The sequence below is a fragment of the Acanthochromis polyacanthus genome, chromosome 21 (genome assembly GCF_021347895.1).
Source record: "Acanthochromis polyacanthus isolate Apoly-LR-REF ecotype Palm Island chromosome 21, KAUST_Apoly_ChrSc, whole genome shotgun sequence".
Lineage (NCBI taxonomy): Eukaryota > Metazoa > Chordata > Actinopteri > Pomacentridae > Acanthochromis > Acanthochromis polyacanthus.
This window is the reverse complement of record NC_067133.1, coordinates 16,670,491-16,697,130: the sequence shown is the minus strand read 5'-3', so window position 1 is coordinate 16,697,130 and position 26,640 is coordinate 16,670,491. Positions and strand designations below refer to the sequence as shown.

The window sequence follows — 26,640 nt, the reverse complement described above, 5'->3', positions numbered from 1 at the left end:
TTTAATTCTCCTGCATCTGTTTTCATCAGTGCGGCGCGATTCCGTGCCATTCTCCATGGCTTATCATCTTTATAAGAGGTGTCACCCAAAGTAGAGCTTTTAGTTTGTAATGAGATTTTTTGCTCTCGTCTAAGCTCGAATCGTACTAGGTCATGAGCCTGCTGAAGGACTCTTGATACACTGAAGAACAATAGAGTGAGATATTGGGAATTTACAAGAGATGGCAGGGCAGTAAGTCATTTAAAGTTTTACAAAGTATGACACCTGTGTGGAATACCAAGTAGTAAGTGAGCTGAGTGTAACTTCTGAATACACCAAGAGGCAGTTTCCATTTCAGGGTGTCTGCGCATATCTGTATCAGCCCAACCTTCGCACTCGAGGCCTTAATTATCCAAAAAAGGATCCGATATTTGACATTTAGTGCTAATGTATCATCAGCACTAATTGATATCTACGAGGACTTCAGCAATACTTATTATCCTGATGCTAATTTGGAGCTAATTAGTAGAGACCGGTGCTAATTGGCAGCAGTAAGCTTGTGTGTCCTTTATTAATCTCTGCAACACATTAATGAACCAGGGGAGCTCGATAACAGAGAAAAGTAACCAATATTAATATTTGGTTATGTTCTTGTTTCATTCCTATTTTAATAATTATGGAAATATTACAGAACTCAAGCACAAGTCAGCCGTGAATGGAAGACGAGTCCTGTGTTGAGACAGGAGACGTCAGTTGTGTTCCTTCAACTGCGTTCTGCTTTTATTAAACAGAATTTATCTCTTTTTCTCTGTCATTTGAGCCTAAGAATTCCTTTTCCACACAGTAGGAGTATAACAAATCACAATTTCACATGGTGTGTTCACTCACTAGATGACTGACTAATGACTTGCAGCACCTGAATACATAAGAAGTGTTGCTCAGTTGAACAAAAACTTCATATTTGGCTGTTTCACATCATCCATTTATGTTACTGCAATGTGTTTTGCAACATGAGTACCACTACAGAGAAATATCCTTAGTGAATGACTGGAAGAATATAAATGATTATCTTCTAAGCATACAATTTATTGGTCCAAACATGCATTTTCTTGTTGTATTTACAAAAGCTTTAGTTTAAGAGGAACTGTATATCAAGGCTAAATGTCAAGGAGTTCCAGTGACAATAAATGAGGTAAAATTTTGACAGTTAGGTTACCATTTTATTTTAGATTTTGCTCACAGCTAGCAAGACTTAACCAATCCACACATGCAATTTTTTAAATTTTGTCAAAGCAGAAAGATTTTAAAGAGCCCATATTATGCTTTTTGAAATGTCCCTTTCTGAGCTGCCTTTTGTGCATGCAAAAGATCTGCAAACGTACAAAGCCCAAAGTGCATACCAAAGGGACTTATCACTCCATACCAGTCCTAGCTTTTGTGACAATATTTATTTACGTCACCATGTAACATATTTGCATAACGCCTCCCTAGGTGCTAGTTTGGCACGACCTCAAAAAACAATGAGAATGAAAGAATGACTGCTTCCTCACAGACCTCCATTGTTTCCTGACTAGAAACGCTTCCAATAGAGCTTCATCTCTCTGCCTGCACTCATAGATCTGCAGTTACAGCCATTGACTGTATAGAAAGATGGATGAACCCTCTGTGACGTCAACTGTAGATTTCCTTTACAGCGGCTTTGTGGCTCAGTGCAAAGGCTCCAGCCATGGCTGTCTTGGCAGTGCCTGACTGTCGTCAATATCCATCTCTTTGCTTATTCAAGAACGCAGAGGTTGAGCGTCAGTGGAGGTGAGGTGGAAGCAAATGTCTGTCTTCCAAGTCCTAATTATGCATCTATTTAACAAATCAGATAGAAGAGTTCAATAACAATTTACTCCTGTGCAGCTGTCGTGCATAAAACAGTCAGCTATAGACATTAAAACAATTTGCAGTATTAGGCTGTAAACATGTTTATTTCTTCTATAAACTTAGGCATTCCAGCATGAGGCTCTATGGGGATTGACTCACTTTTGGAGCCAGCCTCAGGTGGTCAGTTGAGGAATTGCACCTCTTGGAGGTTCAAGCTTGGTTACAGTACATAACAACTGACACCTTACTTCTGCCAGCTGACCAATCAGAGCAGACTAGGCTTTTCGGGAAGGGGAACTTAAAGGCACAGAAGCTCAAATTGAGCATTTCATACCAAGGGTTGGATGACGGGCTTGAAGAAATGCAGGTGATGAGAAAAATAATGTTTTGTAATGTCAACATTAAAGAGAATACAAACAGAAACCTGTAAAGGTGTGAAATAAAGTCCATTTCTTTGTTTACTGGCGTGAGGAACAAAGCCATAGCAGAACTACGCTTCTGAGAGGTAAAGTTCAAATGTTGCTGTTGACGTTTAGTGCTACTACAGGTTCAAAATTCTGCCGTTAACCTTTAAATCATTTACACCAGGCCTTTCTCACAGATATACATCAAATACAAATTTCATAACATTGTTAGTATGCTCTCACTTCACTGTGGGGAACAAAGCATTTCCAAGGAAAGTGTTGTTCTCAAGGCTTCTCACAGGGCTCGTATTTAATCAGTGGCACATCATTTATATTAACCAAGTCCAAATACAATCCCTTATCGCTAAATTTATCACCGCTTATCAAATATACAATTTATGACATTATCTTTAATTCAGCCTCAGGAGGTCACGTTGAGATTAATCCTGCAGCGAAAGCTTCTTCTGCCGCCGACATTTACAGTGTGAGGAAGCAACTCCAATTGTCATGTGGGAATAAAAGGCTTTGTCGGGAAAGCAAATGAATCTATTGCATCGAGGTAGCACACAATAACCCTCACTTATATGAGGAGTTGAGTTAAGTAAAAATCCATTTGCTGAGCTCCTGCCCACTAAAAAATACATGCAAAGTCCAACAAGTATATCACTAAAGCCATGAAAGGTGCTCAACTTTTAGTGAACACCATTCAGAGAAGACAGAACCATCAATTCTTTTCCAGGCAATATTCCCTGAGTAATTAATGCATAAGTTTAATAACCTCTGATATACCTCCTCCAAAAGATGTGCCCTTGTTCTCTATCTCACTAAGGCAATTCAGTACCTCAATGAGCACAATGTTTTCCTTCCCCAAGAGAAGTAGTTCCATTTCAACTCAATTGATTCTCCACTTCTGGTTTCCCGTCTTTACTTTTCTTCATTCCCAGCAAGAAGTGCATGCATTTTCAATGACATCAAATAAAGGGCAGTCATTGGTATGGATGAGGAGAGTCCTTGGAGATTGAGGCACCTTCACCGACACAAAAGCACAAGATAGGAAGCAAAGGGAGAAACAATAAAAAGCAGGTCCTCAAACTGTAAAAACAGATCCTTTGATACTGTGCCTCTTTTGTCGACACTCAGAGATTGAACAGAAAACTATGAATTTAGTATGCACAGTGAAATTGTTTAGACAGACACACCGACAAGCAGAAGGGGGACTGACGGGCGGAGATAGCCTGAGAGGGAGGCGAGGTGCGGCGTTGTGGTTTGCATACAATCAAGTGTTTGAGGAGACGGAGACGCTGTTTTTTTCAAGATCTGTTTTGTCCATGTGGCGCTCTCGAGCTTCTGTCAAAGTTTGCCTTGAAGCTCTGGCTCTTGTGGAGGAGCAGCACTCCTGAGGCTCTGTGTGAGAGACTTGCCCTGCTTCACATTTAAAGAGTCCATCCAAGCACGCAGAGTCACTGCAGCTGAAAGATTTCCCCCTTCAAGTACTACCCAACCTGTCACTGTCGCTACTTCAACCCCACCATCCAAAAGCATTTCACCTGTCGTGTCACGTTCCACTGGACAACTCGAATAAGTCAGATTGTTTCCTTAAATTTACTTGTGAAAAATCATTCTGTGTGAGACAGACCTCTGTTTTTCCACATTTATAGTCGCTTTTGTAACCTTTGTTCCCTTCATAAAAAGGAAGCTGATGATGGGGCCGTGAGCAACTGGAACAGAAATTTACAAAGCTGTGTTTGAATCGTTCTTCAAGAGCAGGGTTTCAATAGGTTATCCACAGAAGAGGGAAAGAAAAAGAAAAGCCTTCATTACCCAGCGCATAAAGCCTAAATGGAAAAGAGACTGTGGAATGGCTGCCTGTGTCTGATAGGGGAATATACTCAGCTCTGATGCCTTGGGTGTTCTGGCCTGCTGCACTCAGGGCTAGCACTGGACCATACAGATTGCTGCCATTATGGAAAGTGGGTCTGTGGTGGCAAATAGACCTAAGCTCTCACAAGGCAACATACACTCCTGACTGCCTGGGGCTCATTTAGAGATGTGAATATACAGTATGTTGTGATTTGCATGGAAAGTAAAGCTTTGGAAATTAATTTTAATGTTGCTGGTTGCTTTGTTTATCCCTGAACAACTTAACACTGCAGGCGTTGTTTTTGTTGGCATATGCTGTGGATTCATTGGGACATGAGTGCAGGAGTTAAATATTACACAATATTTAAATGCACGGCCTGTGTTTTGTCAAGCAGAAGTTCTGGTATTATCTATTAGCGCAAGGACAGTTGTGTATTTGTGTTTACCCGTGGAAGGGGAACTAGCCGAATCTAATGTGTGGAGTGAGACAGTGAATCAGTCAGTGGCTTGCAAAAGTGAGTCACTATGGACAAACAAAACACAGCCAATGCATTCCAAATGAGGAGAGACCTCTCAGGTTTAACTTAAACTTCCATTTAGCGACTAAAAGGATTTTGCACCAGCGTCACGCTGCGAGCAAGGGGAGGCCGAGTCACATGAACTCAGCCTCTGCCTTGCGGTATTTGCGATAAAGGTCAGAGATTGAGGAATAATAAGACACCATTTTTCTTTAAGAGATCTCTTGCCTTGCCAGATATTCTGCAGAGCTGTATTTTTCATATTCATTTCATGGAACATTTGATTTGGAACCTCTTTCCTCCCGGGGGCTTTGAGAGTGTTCCTTTCTTCAATGCTCCTCTGCCACTGCTCTTTTGTCATCATGAAGGTGGTTTTGTAATGGCAGCCGCTGGCATTCTGTTGCAGTGCCCTCCAACATAGCATTTATTTCTGCTCTTTATCTGTGCTTGAATAGCTGACCGGTGCTTTTACTTGATTATCTTAGTGTCATTGCAGATAATTTCTTACTACTGTCTAAACCAAGGAGAACTGGGAACTGAAGGCTCCTTTTGTACTCCAAAATTGCCCTTCATTCGTGTTTTAAAGTGCCATGCTTTTTTTTACACTTCTGAATACAATTCGCAACGTGCACTTTGAAGTGAGTACATGAATGGTCTTGCAGAAAGCCACTGTTGCACAGATCTGAACATCAGCGACTGGAGCACAGTTGTGAAGCCGATGAAGTCCTAGAGCCGACTGCCACTAAACAAAATATTATCAGAGTTTATTCAGCGTTTTGCATATGCCACATAGCTAGACAGCTTGCTGTACTATGCATTCATTTAACAGATTTGGTGGAATCAGAATGGGAAAGCGGAAATAGTGAATTGGCAATGAATGAAGACATAGCAGCTTCCCTATTTACAGTGAATTTATGGAAAATAAAGCACAAATGGGCTAATCTTTAAGCTTTGGATTGACATATAATCTCACCCTCTAGGCCAACTGCAATCTTTGTGAAACATACAAAGCCTCAGATTACAGTAGCAATGTCCCAGTGTCACTTTATCAGCATACTGGGCCTGTTTACTGCTGGAGATGATTCAGAGCTGGAATGTACGATAACATGCTGCACATACCAAGCTCTGGATCATTTCTGTTATTAGTTATTATAATGATAAAGTTGTTCAGTTATTTTAAAATAGCATGTAGCATGCAGTCCTTTGGTACTGTAGGATTTTGTCAGTGTATTAGAGTTTGTTGGGAACATAAAATATGTGAACAAAAGGGGATCTGCACTATACTGATTTTACTTGCTGTGCTGTATTTGCAAAAAACGGGACTTTCCTTAACCTTAAACATACCAAAGCTACCACAGCCCAAATATTGCATTCTTGGTGAAGACAAGATGTGTTTAGCTTGTCAACATTTCATCCAAATCACAGTCTTTTCTTTCCTTAACTAAAGTGTCTTTGTTGCTTAAGCATAACCACACAGTCCTCAGTATGCAAAATCCAATATCCTATGTTACAGTCCTAAGCTTTGGACGCCCACCAACCCTTCCAACTGCTTACCTATGACTTGCACAAAAATGCAGCATTTCCTTCACTTGAAAAAACATTACTTCTGAACAGAATTTGGCCAGAAATTCAAAACTCAAAAAGTGATTGGCAAAACCAATACACATAAATGCGACTTCAAGCAGACAGAGCTGTTGAGGTGGAATATAAAGTGGAAAACCCACCTAGAACTGAAGATTTTTATGTAAAGCTTCTGTAGCATTTCTGCTATCTCCCTCACCTAAGGTACTGTTGATACCATCCTATTAACGGACAAACAAAGGGGACAAATTAGGGATTATGATTTAGTACCGAGACAATCGCTTCCCCTCAGTGTGTGACAAGAAAAAACACAATAGGAGTGGGACTGTAATGTGATAAGCTCACACAAAGGTCAAATGACAGTAGGGATGGTTTTTAGATGCACAATGGCAAGTGGGGGTTCAATTTGAAGTATATTCTCTCTGCCATAAACTGTCACATCTACTCTCCTCTACCAGTGAGATTATCCCTGTTGTATAGAGTCACGTCCTCTAACACACAAAAAAACACCTCCTGGTGGCCCTCCTGTGAGAGGATTTTTGTATTTTCCCATGTTTTTGAAGTCATCTCTAAGTATTGTTGTTGCAACGCCACATATATAAATGACAATGAGGATAGAGGAAACTATGAGGAAGGGTACTAGCTCCACTGGCTGTATTTTATATTGTATTGTTTTCAGAGCAACAAATGGTCTAATTTGTCTTCATATATAACTGAGGCATCAGTGATTAAAATCTATTATCTGGTAGCAGTCTGATTTACTAATTTGTAGATCTCTGGAGGAAAATCCAACATGATGTGAAAAAAGCCGTTTTCTTCGAAAACATCACCTCAGATATCAATTAATATAAACATCCCCTTGCTGAAAGTTAAAATCAAGCCGACAAATTACTTCAAATGACACATTATAACCAGTGATTGCAGCCTTTCAACCACTGGTGAAAACCTGTGCACCAGGCGGCTTTGCTGTTTTTAGATTTTTTTCTATTTTATTTCCTTGCAAAGCAGTGGTACGTTGACCCTTCAGCAATTAACGCTGTAATGAAGGCTGTAATAATGAGTAATTTAGCGATGTAATGGAGGAAGGTTGTGCTCTGAATTCATTCTGAATGAATCTCTACACTTTACAGAAACATTTTGGAACTTTCCAAAGACGAAACAGCAAGTTTATGAAGTAAAAGTTGAACACATGAGCAGTAAAACACGTGTAACACACTGAAATCTTACTGCTGCAGCTTTATTATATATATAACATTTTGTGCATTTAAGAACTGTGCAAGATCAATTTTCTACATTTACAAAAATCTGCATATAGTTTGTATTTCTTATATCAGTATTTTCTATTAATGGTTAATTAATCTGAGCAATATCTGAATATCCACATGGAACAATCAATACTCATGCATATATTTTTTGTTATTTTTCACTTTTCACTGAAGTTCCTTAATGTGTTTTATAGTTATATAACATATATTAATGCAAAATTTCAGGTAATTCAAGCTAGATATTGAGGCACAAGTGACATTATGGAGACAGTTTTCTGACTTTCTCGATTCCCTATGCTTACATACGCTTCTATGCTTCTGTTACACCACATTTTACAATTTAGAATTCACCTAACAGCAACATGTGGCTTCAGTAGTCCATTTTCATCAAAACCCACTTAGAATTGCTGTAAATATGGCGTGAAATTACCAGCAGACATGAAAATACTGTAAGACGAGGAAAAACTGAGCCTTTTCCACACAACATTTAGGAATTAACATGTTACTGCAAGCTCTATAGTGACTAACTGGTATTAACAGAGCAAACAGCAAAAACACAGTATTAGAAAGAACACAGAGTGCTTGTAAGGATGTTAATATTACAAAAACAAAACTACTTTTCATTCTGCCATGGCTTATTCTGCAGATTACAGAGGGAGAGTTGCTGCTCCTTTTCCCGTCGTCCTTTGCAAACGATTTTAATCTAATTTAGAGCGAAACGGTAATCACACCTTATACACGATTTTCCTCTTTTCTCTTGTATAATTCAGTGCTCAGAGAGATTTTCATTTATGCATGAAGGTTTTCAGGACGAAAATGCTAAATACATGATCCAAACTGTCACTTCACGTGGTGCTGTATAATTGATTTAATGCAGCTTCTTAACATCGGCCTCCCTCAGTTGCATCTGACAGTCCTCAGGTTAATGGTGTGAAAACAGAGACCCTGCTTTTCCCAACCTGTCAAGTGGTAATTGGCCAACAGTTTCCTTTAATAGTAGTCTGCCACAGGGAAGGCAAACACCTCCTAAATTGTGTACAAAATAATTGGTGGGGCATAAACAAGGAGGGCTTTGGTAAACACAGAATCTCATTTTGAGTGGAATACTTCAATATGTAGCTGAAGTACATTTCACATCTTGTGTCGCTAATGTCTACTTTGTGTTCTTGTCTTTATTTTACAGGTAATTCGTCCATGCACATGAGAGAGATGCAGAAAGGAGGGAAGCGGCAAAAACAATAAGATGAGACCACTTAATGATGGTTGCCTCTAAGAGAAAAAGCACAAGCCGAGCTGAGGTGGTGAAAGCTCTTGTAAGCATCTCCACAAGTTCACCGCAGGCAAATCACAGTGAAAGAGAATAAAGGCAAGAGACTCCACATTTTTTTCTGATTGGTACATGGGGACAATATCCACCATTATACACCCATCAATGAAGAGGAGGCAAATAAAAGGATTGTTTCTGGCTCTGAGAACAGTTGAACATCCAGCTGCTTCTCTGACAGGATCATCTGAGCTGTATTGAAACCACAGCGGTATCACCCCTCCTTTCCTTTTTTTTGGCCCTTCACATGACTCTCAGAGAAGCACCAATGGCCTGCAGCTTAGGCATGGTGATGAGTGCCTTGTTTTGGTCTGTAGCCATTGTATATTTCACTCATATTGGCAGAGTCAACGGAGACTGCTGGTTAATTGAGGGTGAAAAGGGCTTTGTATGGCTTGCGATTTGTAGCCAAAACCAACCACCTTATGAGGCCATTCCACAGCATATCAACAGCACCATCGTCGACCTTCGTCTGAATGAAAACAAAATCAAAAGCATCCATTATTCTGCCCTTAGTCGCTTTGCCAACTTGACCTACCTGAATCTGACCAAGAATGAAATCTCCTACATAGACGACGGGGCCTTTTCTGCTCAGTTTAACTTACAAGTCCTCCAAATGGGCTTCAACAAGTTGCGGAACCTGACGGAGGGGATCCTCAGGGGTTTAGGAAAGCTGCAGTACCTCTACCTCCAGGCTAACCTGATTGAGACTGTGACACCTAATGCCTTTTGGGAGTGCCCCAACATTGAGAATATTGACCTCTCCATGAACCGAATCCAGCAGTTAGATGGGTCCACGTTTACCAGTTTAACTAAACTCACCACCTGCGAGCTGTACACCAACCCCTTCAACTGCTCGTGCGAACTTCTTGGTTTTGTGAAATGGCTCTCAGTTTTCCCAAACAGGACGAATGAGCGGATGGTGTGCGACTCCCCATCTGGCGTGTCTGGCTATAGTTTACTGAGTCAGAACCCCAACAATCCCACATTTCGAAATGCGCTTCACATGCTCACCACTGTGTGCACCGATGACTATGTGACGCCTTTTGTTACCGTGTCGATGGAGTCCACAACGCCACCATCAGACTCAACACTCTGCGGGATGGACGATTGTCCCTCAGGCGCAGGACCGGAGGAGATTCCAGTCAGTACAACTGAACTCCCTCAAGTATTCCCTTTGATGGAAGTGAAGCAAATAACAAACACCGGTGTCACCATCACGGTTAAGATTCCTAATCCCTACAAGAAGATGTACATCCTGGTTCTTTACAACAACAGCTTTTTCACGGATATTCAAAACCTGAAAGAATTAAAGGAGGACATTGATCTAAAAGACCTTAAACCTCACACTAACTACACATACTGTGTTGCTTCGATACGTAACTCCCTCAGACAAAACCACACTTGTCTTACGGTTTCAACTGGCCCAAGGAATGGAAACAGTCGAGTCGCAAACAACGCAACTGCTACTCACTACATCATGACAATTTTAGGCTGCCTCTTTAGCATGGTCATTTTTCTGGGGGTTGTTTACTACTGCTTGCGGCGAAAGCGTCAGCAAGATGAAAAGCACAAAAAAGCAGGTAGTCTAAAGAAAAATATAATGGAGCTCAAATATGGACAAGAACTAGAGGGTGGGACTATTTCTCGAATGTCACAGAAACAGTTGCTGGCTGGGGAGAGCATGTCACGAATGCCATATTTGCCATCTGCAGGTGAAATGGAGCAGTACAAATTCCAAGAGATAAGCGACACTCCGAAAATGTTGAAGGGAAATTACATGGAGGTGCGAAGTGTGGACCATCACGAGCGCAGGGAGTGCGATATGGGAATGGCAGGGAATAGCCAGGGGTCAGTGGCGGAGATTTCCACCATTGCAAAAGAGGTGGATAAAGTAAATCAGATAATTAACAACTGCATAGATGCTCTAAAGTCAGAATCCACTTCCTTTCAAGGGGTGAAATCAGGAGCAGTGTCCACTGCGGAGCCCCAGCTTGTGCTAATATCAGAACACCCACAGAGTAAATCCGGCCTTCTGTCTCCTGTGTACAAAGACAGCTACCACCACTCTCTGCAGAGGCATCGATCCTCTGATGTCTCACCAAAGAGGCCCAGCACTGCCACAGGAGGGCCCATGCGAAGCCCCAGGCCTTACCGCTCCGAATCCAAGTACATAGAGAAAACCTCCCCCACAGGAGAGACCCTCCTCACTGTAACACCCGCTGCCGCCATCCTGAGGGCCGAGGCAGAGAAGATCCGTCAGTACAGCGACCACCGGCACTCGTATCCCGACGCTCAGATAGAGGAGCTCGAAGGACCCGACAGCCACAAGTCCTCCATGCTGGAGCCTCTCACTCACTCGCGCTCCAGAGACTTAGCATATTCCCAGATGTCATCGCAGTATCACAATCTAAGCTACTCGTCCAGCCCCGAATACTACTGCAAACCTTCTCACAGCATCTGGGAGCGCTTCAAGCTCCACCGGAAGCGGCATAAAGATGAGGAGTACATGGCGGCGGGGCACGCGCTGCGTAAGAAAGTCCAGTTTGCAAAGGATGAGGACCTGCATGATATTTTAGACTACTGGAAAGGTGTATCAGCCCAACATAAAACCTAACCTATTTAGGTGTTTTTAAAATGGACCACACATTGCAGAAATGACACAAGAACCTCATCTGACAAGCGAATCAATGGATACTTCCATATTATAATCAACTCTTCACGTGTATCACATTCTCTTTTGACTGTGGAAAATGGGGTAAAGATTCGTTCAATTTGTCATATTATGTAAAGCATTCATCGGGAAAAAATATATTGCAAATTAATAATATATATGTTACAATGGATAATAGGTTTTTGGGTATCGCATGGCCAAGTCCTGTGACAGTGGATTTGCTGTTGTGTCATATGAAACTATTATATGAAGATATGTCTACTGAAACCTCAATATTTTTTGAAGAACTATCTGGACCCTTCATTCAAAAAGAACTTTTTTTTCTTCCTTCCCTGCATATATTTAATTCCAAACTATGTACAGATATGGGTTTCTATATTTGCAATGTTTGCTGTGTAAATGGAAAAGTATTAGTGGATGAAATCAGGTTTAATGAAACGGACCGCTGTTCATTTAGACAATCGTGTTGCTAAAGAACAGCCACTTTATGACCTGTCAGAACATTTGTCATTCTCAACCGTCACCGCCTGTTTCTTTTTTGCTTCCTTTTCTTACTTTTAAAGCTTTTTACACGATTCAGACGGATTCAGTTTTCAATCCCCTGAATCACAGCGCTCACCGGATGGATCCTGAAAGACTTCATGCTGGCAAAAAATTGCAGTAACCTGGAGATCATGCTGTACTGGAGGTCTCTGTCATCAGTTTCATGACCCATCGTTTAGTACCAAAGTAGAAAAAGCTGAAATGTTTACAATATTTCTGCACAGTCTGGAGATGGTATGAGCATACAGCAGTAGGTCCATATTCTTTTTCTTTTTTTAAAATGCTATTTTGATTGTTACTCCTTCAAAAGAGATAACATTGGGAAATATCTACACACAGAATATGGTAAGAAAGCCTACTATTAGTTACTTCAAAGGAAAGGCAACTGTACTTTGTCGCCTGTTATTTACGTACACAGACAGATGTTCTACCCTGCAGGAGAGCCCGATGGATGAATGTAACAGATACATATTCTGGTCTGTCTATGGCAGCTTTTATGTATATTTTCAAGGAAATAGTTATTTAAATGCTCTTAACGACTGTGTTTTTTTCCCCCTTTGCTTCAATATTTCTTCCAGTGTATTATATTGCATAATGTCTGATCCAATAAATGGAGGAAAGTAGTTTGTTATTCAGATGGGCCTTGTTGCTTGCTGAGAGGTTTCATTTGTTTTTTGTTTTTTTTTAAACTGCTAGGCTGTTCGATCTTTTTGTATATTATGGAAGCTACGTACCAGGCGAAATATCAACATGCTAGAGTAAAATTTGAGAATGTGAAACTGAATCCTCTGACTTACTGGCTGTGAATTTGTATATCATGAAAAATAATTTTTTGGAGTAAATATAAGACTTAACGCTTTTTTCTTTGTAAGATGTTTGTATAATTTATTCCAAAACAGGCTCATGATGACTCATTGCATATTTATGAACGAGTAATAAATATGTACTTTTGCTCTCTTTGCTCATCTGAGGAATTGTTATGATGTAACTCTAATGTGCCGTCAATGCAGGATTTGGGTTGATTAAAAAGCAGAGAACGCGTCTTTGTGGTTACACACTTCAACGTCACGCCAGTCATTTTAACCCTTGCACACAGAAGCAAGTATTAGTATTTTTTTTTACATGTGCATTCAAATTTGACGCAAATGGTACCTAAATTTCCATAAAATTTGCAAATTAGTGCACATATCCACAACTGCCATGTGATTACTAGATGTCTGTTCATGAAGATGAACATTTGGTGGCGCTAATTGTCTGGTTGGGTGCCATTAAACCAGTGTAGAAGAAGAGGACACAAGATGACATGATTAAAAGAAATGAAAGAAAGCAATGCAGAAACGGTTTCCAGTTATGGTAACATGGCATCTACGTTTGGTTTATGTATCCATTTGGGGAATGTTAAAGTCTTATCATGCCTCCAAACAAATCTGTCCAAATGCTTGTTTCAAATCTCTTCATTTGACAAACGCCACATGCTTCGTGATTAATTCACTACACCTGTTTCCGATGCACTTTTACCTCACCGGCCTTCCCGCTCTCTCGTGTATTCCATTTAAATAAAACCAATTAACTCTTAGTTTTCCTGGATTCAAGTGCAATCCTCAAGTAACTTTGTCCCAAATCTGCGGTGGTTTGCACTAAACAGTGTCTCCAAGGGACAGACGATGCTCCAGCTAAAATAGTTTCTGGATTTTCCTCCGTAAGCCTGGGCAAACCGATTGTTTTCATTGTACTTCCTGCTGAATTTTACTAAAGAAACCCCACCTGCCACTCCACCTGCACCTCTTATTTCAGCGGCTAAAGAAAGCGAGACTAGTGACATCTGCCATTTAAGTATTACATCAGTGGAATGAAAAAAAAACATGAAAGCAGGGTAGGCACTCTTATGTATGCTGTGTGTGTGTTACGGTGAGCAATCTGATAGCAGAGCTGACCTGAGGAAATGACATTTTTCTGTCAGCTCTTTTGCTTCCCATTAGACATTGAGTATGTAAATATGGCTGCAGGTGTTTACTAGTCCATTTGCATTTTTTCTGTGTCGTTATGCTGTGTCCATCTCATGTAAGTGTGTCACCACGCCGTTCTGATTCATTAATGTGAAATGAAGCATTCATGAGCCTGATGTGAATGTCTTATGTAAACATCTTGTAAAGTGTTAACTGGGTTGTCTGACTTAATATTTCAACCGCCTTAAGATTTTGGGATATGTGTACAAGTGTAAATCTCCTTTTCTTTTTTTTTTTGGTTTGATTTCCAATGTTGATACTGTTGTTGAGTCTCCATTTGTTATTTTTTATAAAAAAGCATTTCAGTATCTTCTGAGAGCTGTCAGGTTTCTAGTTCATTTAGCTATTTAGCGACATGTTTTTTATACTGCATATTGTAGCACTTATGTGTCTAATAAGAGTTTAAAGTGTCGAGAAATCCTTTAGAGAGATCAACAGTTGTTGTTCAAGTGCATCAAAAACAAACAAGAGCACAAAAATGTGTGTTTTATTTTGTTTTGGTTTTTTTTAAATTTAATTTCTTAATACTATGTTATCTGCTTTCAGACAAAGTACTGTGAAATAAAGTTAAGGGTGCACATATGGTATACACTCAGCATCTTTATTATGAGTTTTTATCACAGAATAACTTTTAATTTTACAACCTTTAGCTTCTCTAATTTTAAACACACACTTGATCACGGCATCCCATTGAGGTTAAGGTACCACTGCCAGAGATGGCGTGCTAAAATCAGTATTAGAGAGTTTTTAAAAGTTAAAAGAAGCAATATATCACAGTATTGCTGTAGCTATTTATGGTTTTCTACTTCCATTTTTAATGTGTTTCCATGCTTGTCTCCTATCTAACACAGCCTGCAGTTCAACTGAGAATAATTTCAGGCATGTCACTCTTCTTTTTGGTTGTTCCAAGGAGCACAGAATAGATTTTCTTTGTAGAATCTGGTGTAAAAAGTAATTGTTTTGATGATTTTTGTACTACAAATCAGGTCAAACCTAGGCTAGCATTACTCTATTGTAGGCTGTAATGTAAATGAATCTGGCCTTTGTATCAATCATTTTATGAATTTGTTTATTTTTCAGTGACGCATTGGATTTTTCCTGTCTTTGTTCTGACACACAGTGTGTACAGTAAAACTGTATTTAATCTTTGTGGAAAAGGCTCAAATGGAAGCGAAAGGAAAGCACTACTGTGTTGACTCCAGCTCACAAAATAGCTGCTAATTACATATTTTTCTGTTGCTGTTGTGAGAAAGCGGAGTGAGTCTGAAATCTGATCAGGGCTCATAAATATAGTGTTGACCAAGAGTTATTACTGAGCTGCTGCGCCGCAGATAAATTCTTACTTTATGAACACAACAGACGTGGACGAAAACAAACAAAAATCTAGGTTAATGACAACATCGGTGTTATATCATCAGCCAAATTGCCACTTAAAATGAGTGATGAAAGAGAAAGTTAGGCAGAACAAAAGAACAGCCATAAAGCATCGGTTCCCACTTCTAAATGAGCTTGTAAAACAGCTAAAAAGAAAAATGTCGGCAAAAGTTCAACTGAAAGAAGAGATGTTCCACTTTTGAAGCATTCCCAGTAGACAGTGATAATTAGTCAAGCACTTACATGCAACATTATTAACATCAACTGAGAAAAATCTTGAGCAAACATATCCTGTTTCAGTAAAATATCACCCCAATGTCCAGCTTCTGTGACTGTACAAGAAATCCACACTATAACACAGTTAAACAAAAGCATTCTTGCTGCTTTACCTCATTAAAGCACAGATTCAAGCAGCAAAGCACTTCCTAATCTAATCAAATCATCTCCACTAAAGATCAAACCTGCAATTAAAGCATAAAGTTTGTGGTATTTAAGGAACTGAACTCTTTTTTTTTTTCACGTCAAGAGAGTATGCAGGAGGATTTTGTCACCCTGCTTATTCCCATCTTTTAAAATTATGTGTTAGAGCGGGCCCTGCGTGCACTAAAGATGTGATTTAACTCAAAATAAGTAGGCTTGTACACCTGCTGATGATGCACAAATATAGACCTCCCCAAAAATCACATCACTTCTTTCATGTTGGTTATGCTTGTCTGACTAAATTTTGTATAAATTCGTCATCCAGCAGGCATGTTTTTATACACACCAAGTCACAGGTTTTAAATGATTAAGGTAATAATGACGCTAAGTACTGAGGGTTGGATTAAGCCACTACTTTAACTACCTCGTGTTTTCTGAACCCATGTCGCTATTTATTTATGTATGTATGCATGTTTCTAACTGGTTCGACAATGTGGTGCAACCTGATGGCGGTATTTGCGGTGTATCTCTTTATTTCTAAGTATAAAAACACAAGCAGCAAGTCTTTTAATGTCATCTTGCTGCCTTAGAGTGACACCTTTCCTTGCCATTTTGCATCCGTCATAGAGAAACAAAAGGCAGAGAAACACATTTTTATCTCACCAAAGTGGCTTCAACAGACCAAAACATAATGTTCATATTGCAGGAGCTCTGCCAGTGTCGTGACTGCATACTCGCAACTGTGACAGATGGCAAAAAGCTACATTTTGAAGCTTAACTTCACCATTTTGCGGAAAAATAAAAGCGCGTTCACAATTCAGAATCATCATATTAAAGATTGTGTGCTCCCTCATCCTATTTCTGCTCTCTGGGAAACACAATGCGAGAAGTAAATATCTGCAGGGGTTGCTGATTAGTAACGGGAAGTGAACATGGACACTATCCAGACTGCATTCAGAATCATGGGAGCACTGGCTGCGTTTTTGTGTTGCTCGTCTCCATTAGTTCACTTAAAATGTCTGTATGCCACAAGCTACAGCAGATGACATCCTGTAATTCTCCAGATAAAGAACAGAAAGAAGTTGGAAGCTAAAATTAGCCAATCAACGTGTTTCATACACTGTACACTGCCTGGTAAAGGCTCATTACTACTTTCCAATAAAGCGCACGCAAGTTCGACAAGAAAGCAGCGACCATATAGATGGACTTTGCTCAACTCACCTCTGCCATCGATAGCTTGTTTACAGTGCTTCTTTTGCTGCCTTTCTATTGCACTTTGCTTGTTTGGCTTGCCTGGAGGGAAATGAAGGGGAGAGACTGTGGAAGGCGTCTGCTTTGATTTGTTGTTCACATCACTGAACAACAGAGGCTGGCGTTGAGGCAGAAATTACACACAGACTCCACACATAATTCCTCGATTAATCTTTGTGTGGCCAAAGCACTGACCCCTGGAAGCTGAATGTTGCTTTGCTAATAGTCAGTTTTGGATAAAAATGCAAATATGGGATGATGATGAACAAGCAAAAAACTGCTTGTTGGAACAGATTTTGCTCTCCCGACTGGGTTTAAAGTCTCTGAAGGTTGATTTTTCTCAGGAAACAACTACACCAACTAGCAACTACTAATGATGTCAACTTTACTGATGCAGAAATTCGCTGCCTGCGATGGTGAAAAAATGATGATAAGTGTCTGAAATCTGAACTTATCGCTCTAATATATGCAGTGTTTACTATTTAGGGAATGAGTGATCAAGAAAGTGATCTTAGACACCGCCACAAACTCAGCTCTGACCAATCGATAGACTGGCATCTCCAAAAACACACCGCTAGCATGGCGTAAACCTTAAATTGACTGTTTTGCAATAGAGTCAGTAGTGGGGATGGTTTGCAACATGAAGAGTGCTTTCTGCCTGGTTGGGTAACACCGCTCTCTCTGTTGGGTGCTCTTTTACAAAGCTTCAATTCTTGCGACCACACTCAGCCACAATGTATTTTCGGATAATGGGAAGATGACTCAGAAAAGTCTGAAAATTGCTGGAACTTTAGCGAATAACCTATCAAGTGTTTGTTATATGGGAATAATTAACCAGTGAGTGATTTCTGACACAGCACAGACTGAACTCGGAGTCGCAGACAGAATCATGAGAAAACAGAAGCGGGGATTTACCCGAGAGTTTATGTAGATCCTGAACAAACAAATATTTTAGGGGATAGCAGCTGGATAATAATGAGAAAAAGAAGGTCTGCGTAATCATATTTGTTTATGTTGTTTCCAGTTTTCTAACCAGGAAGAATAATACTCTGATTGTTGAGGTGGTGCGGAAGAACATGAGCTACATATAAAACAACTAAAGAAAACTGCAGAAACAACTGCTTCTTTCTCATAAGCACCTTCCTTGTCATCCTTTCTATGAAATATAGCGATGGAGACCCTCTACCCTCAATCCCTGGACATGGCAGAGTGCATTAATCAGCTGTCAGCAGAGCTGTAAGGCTGCGAGTTTGAAGTAGATGAAGAGAGAAAACACCAAAGTTCCTCGGCTCTTGTCAAATTCAATGTCTAATTGGATATGGGTGATCAACTCTGAAGAACAGAGTATCTACAGTGGCCTCTAAAATGAGATCTGCACAAAGATCAAAGCTCAAATAGCTGGTATAATTAACAGATTGAGCTCGTATAAAGCTGCTTTGGAGGGTGATGAAATAAGCTAATAGCATTGCCAGCAGTGACAGTGACCGGCACGGTCTCAGAGGAGAGTACGCCTCGCAAATAAAATTTTATTATGTTTAAAAAAATAATATGCATTTGGCAGCAGTTGTGAAAAGTTACTCAGCACATTTGTTCAGATAATTCCCTTAGGTACATTTTGGAGGTATTTGTGCTTTTACCTATTGTGTGATTCTCAACAGTAAATTTCAAAAAGAAAACATAGTACTATTTTTGTTTAAGGCTAAGGCTTTTTTTCCCAAGTGCTTATTAAAAACGCAAAGATGTCAACTTAAATACAAAACTAAGACAGAACAAACTAAGTCTAGAATGGTTGACATTTTTGCTGGTAGTGACTAACACGTTTTATCAATGATCAGACAAGCTGCTGACTAATTCTCTGTGCCTCAATGTGATTAATCATTGCAGTTCTACATATTCATGCATTTTTGTTAATCATCTCACATTTACTCAGATATATTTTGTGAAGCAGCCCAACCAGTAGAATTAGAACCACTCAACCACTATCCAATAGTAAAGCAGCCAGCTTTTAGTAACAAATGTATAGGGTTTATATATCCATCAGAATGAAGCGCAGGAGAACATTTGCTTGTAATGGAGTATTTTTACATGTGCATACCCATGCATCATCTTCATTGCCTGGAAAATCCAAACTGACTTTATTTATGTATTAATATAAATACAAATAAAGGCAGTTTGGCATTGCGATGATACGAGACGATTTCAAAAAGGAGGGGCTAACGAATGCAGCTTGAACGAGAAAGAACCAATCAGCGTAACACGGATGTGACGCACAAACAAATCGACCTTGAAGTCCATGTAATTCAAACAACAATGGCATGCAGCCGAGAAAGCGTCACGGTGCATGATTACTGCTGTTTTTGTCACAAAAATCTGCGAATACATGGGGTACTCTCAAGTACAACACTTATTTTTGAAAAGGCTACGCAACAAAAGACTCCTTCCGAACGATTAGCGGTGTTAGGAATAACTTTAAATCGGAGCCAAACCAAGTCGGTGCGTATGTGTAAAAGTTGCTTAAATTTACTCACATGTTTGGAACGGGATTTTCTTCTGTACAAACAATGGCAAGAAGACAAAAGTAACGAGCCATCCACTACCTCCTCATCGTCGGAAACCTCAAGTGAAAAGAGGCAACGACTAACGCCATCCAAAACGCCAAGAGACCACAAAAAGATTTGCTTTGGCCCCCCTCCTCTCTCTCTCTCTCTCCTTCTTGTTTTACGGCGGTGGCCCCCCTCCTCCTCCTCCGGCATCATCTTTATGGGTAATCCAGGCGCTGAAAATGACGCAGCATTAACTCCCGCCTCCCGTGCTATGATTGGTCGTACCAAACTGTACCGGGAGGGAAACGCGATTCAATTCGCACAATGCCAAACTGACTCTCCTGTATCTCCTAACATGGAGATAGGAGATTACATGGAGATTCAGTTTGGATTTTCCAAGCTGCCATCTTCACCAACCCATCCTCATTACACTGGCCCAAAATGTCCTTTGGTGTTGGTACTGAATGCAGACAATCAGTTTAGAAGACCATCATGAGAAGGTTGTAGAGATGGAGGAAGTGTAAACTACAGGACTTTAAATCCAGCAGACAATTCTGATTTCGTCTGATCAACATTTTCTTGCACCTAGTTTTGTTTTATTTTGTGGTTCAAGTCTTCTTTTCACTCAGTGTATGCAGCAACATTAGCAACATTAACCAAATGTTACAAGGCAAACTTCTCATTTCCTGAGAAATGAACAGCAGAGAACATTCGAGTGCGGACTTAACAGATTTTTATGGTCCATCAGACTACCCTACATGTTAAAAAATCTCGCTAAAGGGGAACCAAATGCATTCAAATGTGACACCAAAGGGTTCTGACAAAGCAGCAGTATGGGCTCCCATGTAGCTAAGTGACTAATACTCTCACTATAGAGCAGCTTATTGCCAAAGAAAAAGCATTATGAATGGATCTATCATGCCTTTACGAAAGGGTGTTGAAGCCTGTGATCTATGAGCACCTCCTTGGTGATGGGCTGAAACTCTTCATTCTTGTTAAAGGAGATTTATGCTGATGGATGATTCTGGAGCCAAAAAGACCCAGGACCCGCTCATTAATAGCGAGCGCAGCAGCTCGGGATGAAAGCTCCGGTGATCGCCAAGTAGAACAAGTGAATGATCCTTCAAATGAGAGCTGTGCAGAGGCAGGTCACAGGGACAACCAGTCAACACTGCTGGCAGCGAGGAGAAGAGGAACTGCTGAGCACGGGAGCAGGGAAGACCGAACGGCTCATTATGATATGAAAGTGAGAGCAAATCAAAGAGTCTTCACACGCTAGAAAATATAAGACATGTGCCCACACAGGTCACGTGACTTTTGTACCCGGAACTTTTGCTTCTGGCGATAATGAGCCAGCCTGTCTCTTCCCCACATCTTTGGTCGTCTTCTTTTTTCCTACCAAACAAAGACTCCTCTGATCATGGCTGAGTACAAACGAGAGGAGGCTCAGACGGGAAAAAAAAAAAAATCAATGGTTCCATTCTTGTGGAAGATTAAAAGCTTTTGGATTTTAATTATTTTCCCCTCATCACCTTATGAATTTGCTTACTGCTCAATTCAGAGGTGAGGACTCTCTTGAACACACAAAGAATAGGCCAGATCAGTACGTTTCCTGTCACCATATTTAAGATGACATACTAATCATTTGCCTGCATTAAAGCCTTCTGATCTATTGGGACACACATGTATATTTCATAGGTGGAATATGCACTAAAAAAAGCTCAAAAGACATCAGTTTATTCTTTGCTTTTCGGTCCTTCCATCTGAAATCTGCAGAGGCCTTCAGCTGAACCACATCTGATCTGCTTTTTTTTTTTTTTAAATATCCTGAACTATAGCTATCGAAAATAATATTGGTGAAATTGTAATTTGATGTATTAAGTTCTTTCTGAGAGTTGTTTTTTCTTGCACATTGAAATTTGAGACCATGTTTGAAAGACAAAATCTCAATTAATAATTAGGAATCTGCAATATTATAGCTCAACTGGTATCTGATTATGGAATTGGAATATAAAGAAAAACTCAAGCGGTTGTAAAAGTTTCATCTTTAAACACATTCACAAACAAAATTGAATGTTGCAGGAATAAACTAGTATTGTTTTCAGAACACATGTAGTTGCATGTCCCAGCAATACAAAGCAAAACACAGGGGATACTTTATACTAAGAAACAGATGGTCAAGGAACTGGAAAAAGCTTACTTTCGTAGAATTTTCAGAACTGATTGAGCAGGTATGACAAATTGCACCACAAAGAAAAAAAAAATTACTTAATAGCCTCACAAAATTGAAGAGATTTCTTGAAATCCAAACTCAGAATTCACATATAAACAGGGGGTTCTCAGTTTACGACGTCCTCAGTTTATGACGTCCTCAACTTACGGCGTTTCGTCACTGTGTCAGAACTGGTTACATGGAACTAGATGATGAGCAGAGCGGACGAATACGTGGCCTTGGATTGTGCAATATTCCTTAACTTTTTGCCCTTCATTATGGCTCCCAAGCTTAAGTCAAACTCTTCTGATGGCAGTGCTTTGAAGAAAAGAAAAGCCAACTCCATGTGTGCTGTCTTCACTGCAACGTAAAAGCTGCAGCTGTCCAACTAGTTCAACTCCTGTTTGCAAAATGAATTGTGAGTAGTAGCAAACTAGACTTCTTTACTGTGGCTCTTGATACACATTACAACGGGCGACTTCAAAAGAAAGGCTTCTTCAAAACAAAAGTACATCGATAATTCAGCTTCAAGGGAAACACACCATGAAAGTAAAATGAGATATAATAAAATGCTCGGAACAGGATGAAACACCAACGAACCTCAGCATTATTAGATCAAGTTGTAAAAACAGTACAACATATTCTGTTATCGTCTTGTAAAATGACTCATACAAGCCTGAAAGTCTTTGTTATTTATGACTTTTATGAAGAACTGATCAATATTGTGATGCACATAACGGCTTTGTTTACATTTTCTCCGAAGTTCCGACTTACGGCGAAAATCGACTTACATCAGTCTGTAGGAAAGAATTCCGATGTAAGTCGAGGACCTCCTGTATACAAATGTCACTTTTGGAATATGTCATGAATGGCATGAAATTAAGGCATTTTATCTTTAATTGTTCCTGAAATAGTGTCATTCAAACATCAGATTCAAAACAATCGCGCACACAAAATGTCCTTCAAGTGACTCAACGGGAAATTTCTTTTATATTTTTGATCTTGGAAAATATTTGATATATCAAGCTAAACCTTCACAGATAACTTTATAAACAGCCCTATTTTTGTGCTATAACAATTAGGCAAATCAAAGATGGTCGGGCAGAATTTGCTTCTAAAAAACTGATAAATTGAGATGGAATGATCCTTTATCTTTAGAATAAAATCAGTAATACATGTAATTGAACAAAAAATTTAAAAGTCAGTGCCAAAACAAATTCAACCCTCCGCGACCCTAGTGAGGATAAAGCGGTGTATAGAGAATGGATGGATGGATGGATTCTATGACACAGTAGGCAAAGACATCTGATACATGAGCTACTATAAAGATAATGCGTATGCCTAAAGATAAGAGTCACCTCTAGTGGACTCTTGTTTCAGTCCTTTCTCCAATCAGAGAGGAGGGATCAGACATTAACTATCTGATCAGCCGATTAAACAAAAATGCATCATTTGCCTCTCGAAATTAGACAAAAGAAAAGTGGATGGAGAAAAAATTAAAGAAAAATATTTGTTAATAGCAGGACATTTTTAGAAAATACTTCAAAGTCATATTACACCCATCTGTGAAAAATACATTTCCCAGAAACTAAACGCATATCCTGGTGCTTCTGAATAAATTATGCTGAGCTATTTGCAGGTAAATGTCATCTAAGGACTTCAACATGGAAAGCTTTAAGTAACAATGCCTTTCATAAATAGTCATTTGATAAAGTAAGTACATAAAAACAGTTGGCATTTGCTGAATGCATAATCCTTTTTGGAACACTACTTATTAACATAAATATACTCAAAGACCTGACTTGTTAAATTTACATTTGGCAGTAGTTTTAATACTTTAAATATTTAAAACAACTAAAAAAGTAATTGCAGCTTTTTCACACCTTCGAATCCATAAAATTGCAATCACAGGTTCCAGATTAGGTGCCAATGATTAGAACCTCCTCAGGGAGTGACAGGAGGAACGTGTATTATTTAAACCTCTGACATCTGGGGGTCCGCTATTCTCTTTTCTACTGAAATGTGTGATGTTATCATGCAGAGATCTCTCTCGGGAGCCCAGTATAGGACTTCAGATAAAAGGCTGTGGATGCCTATGAGGAGGGTCTGGAATTGAAATAGGTCTATACGTTATTTGAAATAAATCATTCTGCTGTGAGGTAAATCATCAACAAGTTGTTTAGATTTCAAAGAGTTTGTTCAGGACTGGCTGATCCAGAAAACTGAGCCAACGAGCAGTCTGTTTGATGCAGAAAAAACAGTCTCAGGGAAGTGCAAAATTTCATCACAGCAACTGTGAAACTGTTGGTTTCAAAGTGCGTGATCTACAATTGGAAAGAGATTATACAGATTTGACTTCCATTGGAGGAATACCAACAAAAAAAGGCTTTTTCTGTCCAACTAGTGCACTAGAGTAAAACTAAAGTTTGCAAATGGTCATACAGGCAAAGATCAGGCATTCTGGAATAGCAGACTGTGTTCAGATAAATCAAAGATAGAGTTGTTTGCTTACAGTAACAGCAGAAAAGCTTTGTGCACACCAAAGACAGCTTTTCAGGAAACCTCAAACCAGCTGTGAAATAAGCTTGTGGATATGTGCATGGTATTGGGGGTTGTTTCACCGCCTGGGCAGCTTGCAGTCATTGATTCAGCGATGAATTCTGCATCATCAAAGAGTGCTTGAAGATAATGCGAGCCCATCTGTCTGAAAAGTTGAACTGGAAGTGGACCTTTCACTACCCGATAATGATCCAAAGCACACTGGTAAATCCACCAAAGCTCAAAAAGAAAAAATGGAGGGTTGTGGAGCAGCCTTGTGGAGAAGAAAAGCACACATTTGAATCCTATTGAAATATTGTAGGGGGGAGAGGACTTGAAACAGCCAATACATGCGAGAAAACTCTCAAACATCTTGAAAGTGAAGGAATGTTGCAAAGAGGAGTGGTTGGTAATTTCAGAAACTGGCGGACAATTATGCAAAACATCTACAAGAGGTCATTCCTGCTGAATAGGGCAAGATAGAGCGTTTTTGCTCAGGAAAACATTACATCTATTACTGTTTTTGCCTCATAATGGCTGAAGATTTGCATTTCTCTTTATGAAAAGGGATTAAATGTGTCAGAAAAGTCAACAATTCCCATGGGATTTATGTTTTTTTAAAGAAAACATTACTGTAAATTTTCAAGTGAAATGAGGTAAAGCCATTTAGCTAATCATAGAAGTCCATTCCTGACCATTTGTACGTAGCTAAGAGAGCAGTAGCTTGGGTCAGAGCGTGCGGATCTCGTCTATTTTCTATATTTTCTCCCTCCTTCTCAAATAAAGCTGGTGGTGAGGTGTGGGTGGCAGCGAGCAGCCCTCCTCATATCTCTCTCCAGCTCCATATTACTCCATATCCACTGAGCGGTGCCCATTTGCGAGTGATCGACTTAAATCAGGAGAATGTGATTTAAATCCCGCCATGTAATTATGGACCACCCTCATATCTTTGTTTCTCTCGCAAATACATCACAGACGCTAAAGGTGCTCCTGTGACTTTGGATTGATTTTGAAATAAAGATTTGAAAATTTAGAGGCCTTATACAGACGGTCCCTCCCACACACTTATTCCTGGTCAGACTGAAGAGTGTGCTGAGACATGGAGGTTATGCTCGACTGACATCCGTCTAATCCTGCTATTAGTTTGCTTGTTAGAGTGGGTGAGGTTCCACCTTTCTCCTTCTGACCGGTTCAGTGACCAATAGAGGCGATTATTATTGTGTGTTTACTGCTGTGGCCTCCAGCTTCACACATGTGGCACTCTGATGCGTTTCATCATTAAAGGAATTTGTTCTTGCCGCTGTCGCCTTAGGGTTTGCTCTTGGGGTTCCGGCACATTGGTAATCTGAATTGTAATTGGCAGTATATCAAAAAATTGAATTGAATTCATTGATTTCTGTTCTGGATTATTGTTCAGATTAAACAAATTAACTTTTTAAAATGATTATAAATTGCAGGTCTAGCATGGTCAGAATAAGAGACTGTTGTTCATACTTTTAAGAGGTCTTTGCTTGCAGTGTTTTGCTGAGTGGATGGATTAAAGTAGCATGACGATAGAAAGATCTGTAACTAGAGGGACATAGAAAGGTGGCATTTCAAAGTCATTACAATAACCTGCTCAACAACACAGAAATAGAACTGGAAGAGATATTCACACCTATATAAACATCTTAAATAGATCATTACTCTGATTTTTGCCATAAATTGAATATTAAACTGTACATGGAAATCCAAGCAATTTCCACACATCCAAGGCCCATTTCCAGCAAACATCACTCTTGTGTTCTAATGCTACATTGAGTTACCTAATAGTACAGGAAGGCTAACTGATGCTTAGAAAACCCTTGTGCAATTATGCTAGCACATGAATCAAAGTGTGAGTTTTCATGGAAAACATTCAAATATTTCACAAAATATTCAATTTTTTCACGATTAAAATACAGATACCAGCCTTGATGTTAAATGAGCTCATTTTTTGGATTTTAAATTTTCACTTTAGGATTTTACATGTGGAAAAGCCATGGCTAAATATTGCTGTCAGGAATTACACTGCAAAAAGCGTCAATACTAGTTGGGTTTGATAAAATGATTCCATGTGAAGAATCTTGTAAAAACATATCAAAATAAAAATTAGAATACTACTAATTCTGTTTCAAATTACAAGTATAAAACTTTAATTTTAAATTATAGTAAGCGTAATGTGAAGTTTACATGTAATTTTAAATAAATCTTTTCAGTTTAAGTGGTGTTTAATGTTTAAAAAAGTACCTCCACTCTTA

The 26,640-nt window shown here is 39.5% G+C and overlaps 1 protein-coding gene across 2 annotated transcripts in view; it reads left to right on the top strand.

Annotated features, from left to right (window-relative positions):
- Window positions 1-14,610, top strand: part of elfn1a (extracellular leucine-rich repeat and fibronectin type III domain containing 1a) — an 83,017-nt gene extending 68,407 nt beyond the window's left edge. For both annotated transcript variants that reach the window (XM_051941257.1, XM_022200336.2), the window contains exon 3: window positions 8,660-14,610. In XM_051941257.1, the coding sequence (XP_051797217.1) occupies window positions 9,048-11,417 (2,370 nt within the window). In that variant the 5' untranslated portion in view covers window positions 8,660-9,047 and the 3' untranslated portion in view covers window positions 11,418-14,610. The remainder of the gene's footprint in view (window positions 1-8,659) is intronic.
- The last annotated feature ends 12,030 nt before the right edge of the window (window positions 14,611-26,640 follow it).